At 37.4% G+C, this 8,886-nt stretch overlaps 1 protein-coding gene across 4 annotated transcripts in view; it reads right to left on the reverse strand.

Annotated features, from left to right (window-relative positions):
• The window catches only part of LOC107663523 (elongation factor 1-delta-like), a 16,369-nt gene that overhangs the window by 6,101 nt on the left and 1,382 nt on the right, over positions 1 to 8,886 (reverse strand). The window contains exons 1-3 of one of the 4 annotated variants that reach the window (XM_016453751.1): positions 6,402 to 6,900; positions 4,462 to 4,582; positions 404 to 469 (exon numbers count right to left, since the gene is read on the reverse strand). In XM_016453751.1, the coding sequence (XP_016309237.1) occupies positions 404 to 469; positions 4,462 to 4,575 (180 nt within the window). In that variant the 5' untranslated portion in view covers positions 4,576 to 4,582; positions 6,402 to 6,900. Of the gene's footprint in view, positions 1 to 403; positions 470 to 4,043; positions 4,116 to 4,461; positions 4,583 to 6,401; positions 6,901 to 8,886 lie in introns of those variants that run through there. The other 3 variants (XM_016453750.1, XM_016453753.1, XM_016453752.1) reach the window with 3 other exon arrangements.

Genomic DNA, 8,886 nt, shown 5'->3' on the forward strand with positions numbered 1-8,886 from the left:
AATACACAACATAATGTTCTTTTTAGCAACGTCATATGACCTCTTTGAAAACATCATGCTTGGCTGCGACTGCAGACATGCCAAACAAAAGATTTGTCAACCTTAATTAAACGGAAATCATGTGGATGCATTTATAGCATGATATTACGTTTAATTTAATATCATTTAATATCATTTAGTAGTAATTAAATTTTACTACTTGAATTTGCAAGCAGTTTACTTTTGTGAAGGCTAAAACTTTAAACGAATGCATGAAAACTGTCATGCATTATGTCTGTGCCCTTAAAAACACAGTCTGTTTTGTAAGTGTCAAGCAGTAATGTGTGCATGATCCACGCTGCTCCAGACTCCATTCACATGCTTTTCATACAGACGTGAAGCTGAACCGCCCCACAGCACTTACGGTCTTCCTCTCCCGCTGTTTTTGAGTGCGAGCGTGCCTTTTACTACCCTGTAGAGCGGTCTTCGCCTGAGAGATTCACATTTAACCACCACAACCACAAAACAAATCAGAGAAAGAGACAGAGATAAACTACTATAACAGCAACAGAGTTTTGCTCTAATAAAATTCAAATAAAGAAAGCGATCATAGAAAAGATGAATGCATGCATTAAATGTCTTTCATTGGCCCTTCATTGTTTTTTTTTTGCTTCACTTTAAATCTGTCTTTTAATGACCTTCATGTTGCGAAGACATATATTTGTGCAACTGTGCAAAGCTCTTTTCCAAGGACAAGATCACCCAAAAATGAAACTTTGCTTAACATATGCTCAGGCCATCCAAGATGTAGACGACTGTTTCTTCATGGAAACAAATTTGGCAAAATTTTGCATTACATCACTTGCACACCAATGGATCCACTGCAGTGAATGGGTGCCGTCAGAATGAGAGTCCAAACAGTTGATAAAAACATCAATAATCCACAAGTAATTCACACCATTCCAGTGCATCAATTAACATCTTGTGAAACAGAAAGCTGCATGTTTGTAAGAAACAAATACATCATTAAGGACTAGGGATGCTCCGATCGCTCGGCCGGAGATCGGTATCGGCCGATAATCACATTTTATGACTCGATCGGTACTCACTACACTTGGCCAATCTCACGAACCGATCGCAATTTGATGACGTCAACGCGTGTTGACGTACATGATGCGTGGGGACATAAATGATTTGGCGCCACGGTCATGTCATCACCGGTGTGGAAATGCTATGACGTTTCGAGAAAAAATGAAAAATTCGCTATTTGTCGTGTATGTTTTGCATGATGATATGATGAATGGATGGTTCATTTTTAACAGCAGATTCAGTGACGTTAGAGCTGATCTGCGCCTCACTGCACACGTCTGTGGCACGTTACAGCTCCAAGGGAACCGGAGCTGATCGCGGCAGCTCTAATGCTTGTGTTTATACCGGCCAGCCCCCGGCACGTATCTGAAGTGGCTCTCCGCGCTGCTTGGCTAAAAATAGTCTTTTGTGCGAAAATTCTCATTCATTCTCTGCCAGCAGGAGGTGTGTTAAAGTGGGAGAAACAGAGGTTTCCCCAGTAACGGCTGTACACAAGGACTTGTATATATTGCAATATTATGGACTTGTATTTTAGCCAGAAGCACAAACACACAGTAACATCCTCAGGCAACTGCACAGCAACCTGCTTCCTCTTACAATATTAATGATGACAGATGAACACAAGACTGAGAACAACAGAGCACACGCATTGCAAAATGCACAGGCACAAACACAACCAAAGATGTCATGCTAGGAAGGAGATCAAGCTAGACCTACTTGCACGAAGTGCTTTTAGGTGAACACAGTTGGACTATATAAAATATTTGAGGTGATCTCTGATTCTTAGTCAGTGCATTTGAGTTTTCTGAAGTGTCTAGTAAGCATATACTTTGAAGATAAGCGAGGAGTCAAGTAACTGCTGACAGAGGAACCAAATACTGCAGCATCAGTGAGAAGAGACCGTGGGAGCTTCTGTCTGTTTTGGGAAATTTATAGAGCCTTTTAAAAAAATCTGTGCACGTGATTTTAGAAATTTACTTCAAAAATGAACATCCCAATTGGATAAACCTACAAACATTAAAATATTGACAAGCAAAGTCTGCAAAAAGAGTGCAGCGGGTCAGCAATTTATTTTAAACGGTCCAATCGATGTGCCAACTTCTAAGCCCAAAAGATATACATATATGTGTAAAACAAAAGTTTGCATGTTTACATTCTATATTACAGTTCTCAAATCTAAAGGTCCATTCAAAACTACTCACATTCTATTCACAAACTATTCAACTTTTATCAGTCTCTGAGAAATACATTTTGATCATTTAGGTGTTTTAGTGAAAATTAAAACATCCATAAAATTAATTTGTTAATGTTAATTTTATCGCAATATCTTTGCTGACAATATAAAATTAGAGAATATAGTGTATATTGTGATTATGTTGAAAGTAAGCAAATTTGAAGTTTTTGTAGGAAGACTGCACTTTTTGTATCATTTTAATTTTTTTTATATTTCACATTTTAAGTACTTAATTTTTAATCGCCATTGATTGACCAGCTATATCAATATATTGGCCGCTCAATATATTGCTGCCGTGTGTTTTGCCGTGTGTTTTGAGTTTGAGCTCCGTCAAGTTAATTCTTTGTCGTCTAATTTTTTATCTTAAAATCAATTTTATACACCACCATTTTCGTTTATATAACGTGTGAATATATCCCCTATCGTATTCTACAACAAAAACAATCAGAGCGCCTTGTTATCATTAGAGTGAAAATTAAAACATCCATAAAATTAATTTGTTAATGTTAATTTTATCGCAATATCTTTGCTGACAATATAAAATTAGAGAATATAGTGTATATTGTGATTATGTTGAAAGTAAGCAAATTTGAAGTTTTTGTAGGAAGACTGCACTTTTTGTATCATTTTAATTTTTTTTATATTTCACATTTTAAGTACTTAATTTTTAATCGCCATTGATTGACCAGCTATATCAATATATTGGCCGCTCAATGGCCCAATATTTGTAAATTATCAGCATCAACATATAATGTAATACACAACAACAAAAGCTCAGTTTTCTAAAACAATTTCTGTTTGCTCGATTTGCCCAACATAGTATAATTAACTCAACCAATGGCATATGTTTGGGGCAGGGCAATCTGATCAGAACAATTGCACATGGGCACCTCACAAACAAATAAATAAATTATTAAGGCTTAGAAATTACACGTTTTTGTTTGTACAAAAACAATCTGGTGTAGAATTTAATTACTTGTGTAGGATTTACTCACTGAACATTTTTTCACTTAAAAATTGCTTGTAAATTTCGCAAATATTTACAAACAAATGGCAAGTAGCACACTGAATTAAACAAAACATTTTTAAGTAGAAAGATTGAAAGAGTATTTATTTGTAAAATTCAATCTTTGTTTTCTTTGAAACTTCAAAAAAATGTAAATTTTATATAAGGGATCAATCTTTGATTTATATCAAAGATATTTCAGCATAATTCTTTTTTTAGTATTTTAGAATAAAGTAATTTAAATAATTTCAGGTTTATGTTTAAATTCAAAACTAAACAAATTAATCCGCCAAATCAGCCGCCACTCCAAATCCTTATACAGTTCATAAATTGTGTATATGGGTTAGTTATCTGCATGTACATTTTACTAATCCATAACTACAGCTGATTTTGTTTCTTCCTGCCAGGGGTACAGAAGGGTTTCTGTAAACATGCTAAAATAGCACAGGGATATTTTTGGAGAGTGAGTGTTTGTACTGTAGCTCCAGTCTTGTGGGTGATCGGCAGCTGAACTAAAAACTGCCCTGTTAATTTCACCTCCAACTTAGTTAGAGCTTCATGAAGTGGAATTAAATCAGCCCTTTAAACTGGTCCCATGCAGGACGACAGTTATCGAGCGTCAGTAATCACTCTTAAATGTGCTTCACAAGACGATTACAGGACCAATTCAGTATGCTCCAAAAATGAGTTGAGATTATAATGAGATTTCTTTCATATTTTGGGGGCAGTACTCACTCCGGCTAGGGATTGCTGGATATTCTGTCGGGCTTTAGCAATGTCCTGCATGATGGCACTAGCATCTCTCTCCTGGAAGGGTACAGCGGTGTAAAAAGGCCCATGTCAAACAAACCAGCAAGAGGCAGAGAGTGAGCATGCAAGCAAGCAAGCAAACAAAAAAGCACAGGTGCATAGAGAAGCGCTGTCAGTGCAGACTATTCAGCACATGAGCGAAAAGAAAAAGCAGACACCTGGAAAAACAGATGATAGATGGATGTACAGCAGCTGAGTAAACAGGAACTCATGCCTCACCATGAGGATTCTGTCACCCTCATTCATTAATACAATTTCTGGTTTGTGTGGAAAGCCAAATGAGGAAGATTTAGACTCTCAAATTGTGCTTTGCTCTGACACCCGGGTCTGTAGGGGGCAGTACCTGAGGTGTCTGAGGGATGCCGTTCATGCCCTCGTAGAAGTGTCTCTCGGCCTCGTCGTATCTGGACTTGTCAAACCAGATGTTCTCCTGGCCGAGTCCTTGAAGTCCACTCATTGTGATGCTAAGAACATACAAACGAGACGTGAGCGTTAGAATTAGCAAACACACAGCTTTAGAAAGACTCAAGTATAAAAAATAAGAATTAAAACGCAAGTCTTTAATGAATTGTTTTATGCAAATCATTCAGGAGTGTGATAAAAGCATGAAAACATAAGCAAGTATAAATCAAGCCAAGCAAGCCGAGCACCATCAATAAGTGCCACGTATGAATGCATACTTCTATTTCAGTATTTTCACATTTTATTGGTTTCAGAACCATTTAATTTATATTAGTTCTCTTGAATTTGGATCCTTACAATTTGAATACAGAATTCATTTCTAGAGATTTTCCCGCATTCAAGTTTTTCTCAGCCCAAACAACTGAATAATATTATAGTTTATTTTTTGAATAAGCAATTATTATCCTTTTTTTTTTTTTTTTTTTTAAATAACCATGTCAGAATCTCCAAAAGCTGGAGGAGTCTTACTTCAACGTGTTGGGTCACACAACCCATGTTTAAACAAAACCACACTTTGAATAAATTGGGAAAAACAAATTTGAGCTAGATTAAACTATCAGAGACCATGATGGGTTAGCTAACCACTGGCTTAATTATAGCAGCCGTGATGGACAATAAATAGCTAAACATAGCTAATGCAAGTAATTTTTTTACTGATGTTGTTGCTATCTGAAAGTCGTGGGGAAGTTGTGGCCTAATGGTTAGAGAGTCGGCCTCGTAACCCAAAGGTTGCGAGTTCGAGTCTCGTACCGGCAGGAATTGTAGGTGGGGGGAGTGAATGTACAGTGCTCTCTTCCACCTTCAATACCACGACTGAGGTGCCCTTGAGCAAGGCACCGAACCCCCAACTGCTCCCCGGGTGCCGCAGCATAAATGGCTGCCCACTGCTCCGGGTGTGTGTTCACGGTGTGTATGTGTTCACTGCTGTGTGTGTGCACTTAGGATGGGTTAAATGCAGAGCACTAATTCCTAGTATGTGTAACCATACTTGGCCACGTCACGTCACTTTTTTTTTTTTTTTTTTAAAACAAGGAACATATAGATGCCATAACAATAAACAAGAATTGAAAAGAAATTACACAAACAATCTTATACAGTATAGTGACAAAATGGGAATATTTATTGGCAACATATTTATACTATACTGTACCTATACCAACCTATTACCAGTTTATACAAATATCTCTATTTTTCATTATTATACTGTAGATTTCCATACATTGAATCGCTGAAATTAGCATTATCAAATGGCTAGTATTTTTGCTTTAGTGAGTAAAATCTATTGTGAGATGCATTGCATTTTGTATTCAAGTATGTGAAAGACCCCTTGTTGTGAACAAACCTTTCATTAGTTATTTGTTCTGATCTAACGATTTCATTCTTGCCGTAAACGGGCCTTTACTGTCAAAGTAAAATAAATTAAAGACTGCAGATGATCAATCGTAAACTTGTATACCCCGTAAACACCAACTTTATGATGCAGGAAAAACTCTAATTATGTTGTCCAGGTCTTGCAGTAGATTTTGTAGAACAGTTATTTGGATTGAAGTCCATTCAACCACTAAAACTCCTTTCATTTATTTTTTTTGCTGACACAGGCTGCAGACAATGGGACAGATTTTGCGTGCCAAAGCCCTCGGATTAGTTTCACACCGATCACCTTTCACCCAGCAGCCAATGGTGACACAAACCAGGTTGAGGCTTTTGAAAGGTGAAAAATATTTAATAAAATCCACAAACAACTCACAAAAACACACCGTTCAATAAATGAGAAGGCAGTTCCTTAAAGTCAATTGTCCCATGCCCCTAAACTAGCCATACTTGTCCCTTTTCTGAGGGGCGCGTTCGGTCTCAGAGAAGACCCTCTTCCTGCTACTTTTTGGGAGCTGGCGATCGGGTTCAGACGAGGAGCGCTGGTGGGTCGAACCCCGCTGCTGTTGACGTGACGCATAGGAACGCGTGTACGTTTGGTTCGCCTCCTCTTGCAGTTGTTGCGCACCGTTGCGTTTAGCTCTGAAGACCAGGGTGCGGGGAATTCGATCATTTGGGGAGGATGAAACCGGAGGTGTCCCGGTCCCTGCGCTCAACAAGGATTGATAAGCGTCGTCGGCCTGCTCATATACGCTGCGGTTGAACCAAACCTTCTCTCCTCTAATGCCTTGAGAGGTCCGATCATGATACAAAAGACCTTTTTCTTCAGAACCCTGATTTTCAGACCAGGACAAACGAGTGTGTTTCCTCTTTCCGTCGTTTGAATTCGGCAGATTCCTTGTCTGTTCGTGTTTAGTTTCTTCTTTGGCTCGAGACCCCCGCTGGCTCTCCATCCTCTAGCTCATTTACAGCATATAAGGAAAAACAAAAAATAGGCAGATGCTGAAAAATTAGCCTGAGCTGATGTTGGACACAGTGAATGAGGGCAGAGGTGGAAACAACCAAGCGCATCCAGAAGCCTTGCAGAACAGCCAGTCCATATCAGCAGAAGACAAAGAGTTCACGAGGGAAACATTCCAATAGGGATTAATCAAGGGAACCAATAAAATTACTTGAAGTTTTGAATTTAGAGTGCAATTTTATTTTAATTTTGTCTGAGATTTTGTATTTGCAGTCTGGTCAAAGATGACAATTAGAGATGTAACAATGCATGCCGAACCGGTTGAAAATCAATGATCGGTTGAGATGATAAACAAAACGCAATATAATTGGGGGTTTACATGAATGTAACTCTGATGGGAACTGTCTTCAGAAAAAGTATAGATGGTATTTTCTTCTCATCTTGTCTTTGTATAACGCATATTAAAGTAGTATTCATAAATGCAGCCCTGCTTTGTTTACAGTGGTAACCAGGGAAACGCTGTATTGCTGCTGCTCCATAAGCGCCACCTGCTGTCAGAGAGTGAATCTGTGCTCTAGTGCAGCCTGTCTGCTGTTTCTGTTTCGTTCAGATGAGATTTATATAGTATAAAGTCAGACCATTCGGTTTTTGCTTCAAATTTCGAAACTATACAATCAAATTTTAATTAAAAACTGCTCATGCTACACGGTAACCAGGGAAACGCTGTATTGCTGCTGCTCCATAAGCGCCACCTGCTGTCAGAGAGTGAATCTGTGCTCTAGTGCAGCCTGTCTGCTGTTTCTGTTTCGTTCAGATGAGATTTATATAGTATAAAGTCAGACCATTCGGTTTTTGCTTCAAATTTCGAAACTATACAATCAAATTTTAATTAAAAACTGCTCATGCTACATGTATGCAGCATCTTTGTTCGGCTCATGATTAAAATGCAGTTGTTTCCTCTAATTTCAAATAGAAAGAGCAAAGGCAAAGCCTTAGTTTGTTTATATAAACATACTATATTTATACATTTATAAATATATATTTATATATTTATTTAATTTGGGATTTGTTTAAAATTTTCAATTTAGTTTTGTTATTTGACATTTCAATTTCACAAAGAAATGTGCAGCATAGTGTCTGAGAAATAATAAAAGGACAACTATTCATTTATAATTTGTCTTAAATCTCATTTTGATAAAAAAAATTGTGAAAAAAATCATATTGAGAAACCAGTATCATGAATCGTATCGCATTGTGAGTTAGTGAATCGTTACATCCCTAATAACAATTACCAAATTAATGGTTTTCCCTTTGACAAATAATAAAAAAAAAATTTAAATTAAAACCTTAAAAATCAGCCATGCAAGTTGAACAAAGCGTTTGCTTTTTGCCCATATCCAACAAGTCACATAAAATTGCAGTCAAATGCCTTAATAATATATTTAAAAATACATATATTCTGGCTTATTTTCAACTTGATGCCTAAGTATTGCATGTGCAACATGCAGTTGATTACCACACATTTTTCTAAGCTAATCACCTGGTTAATAAATGCCATCTGAACAATAACTGGAGCTACAGGAAAAACACAGAAAACTGCACACAATCCCAAATCTCTTCACTGGAAACTATCCTGAGCTGTGATGTGAAAAGCAAAAGTCCCCAATGAATATTAAATGTACATTTACGGTTTAAATGTCATTATATAAAGTTGACCATCTAATTAATTATTTTAATGTCCGTCAATGGAAGGCAAGGTTTAGTTGAATAGCGCAATTAGGGCATCTACCAGAAAGGACTAACTGGACCATGCTAACCTGCCAAACCTTGACCTTACCAAATGCTACACCAACAGTTAAAACATTGGCTATGCGAGATATGCAACACATACTGTAGTGTATATTAGGGCTGCACGATTAATCGAATGCGATTGTCATGCACATTTTGATGGTAATGCCAGTTCTGTAATCAGCA

The sequence above is a fragment of the Sinocyclocheilus anshuiensis genome, unplaced genomic scaffold (genome assembly GCF_001515605.1).
Source record: "Sinocyclocheilus anshuiensis isolate Anshui unplaced genomic scaffold, SAMN03320099.WGS_v1.1 scaffold2181, whole genome shotgun sequence".
Classification (NCBI taxonomy): Eukaryota; Metazoa; Chordata; class Actinopteri; order Cypriniformes; family Cyprinidae; genus Sinocyclocheilus; species Sinocyclocheilus anshuiensis.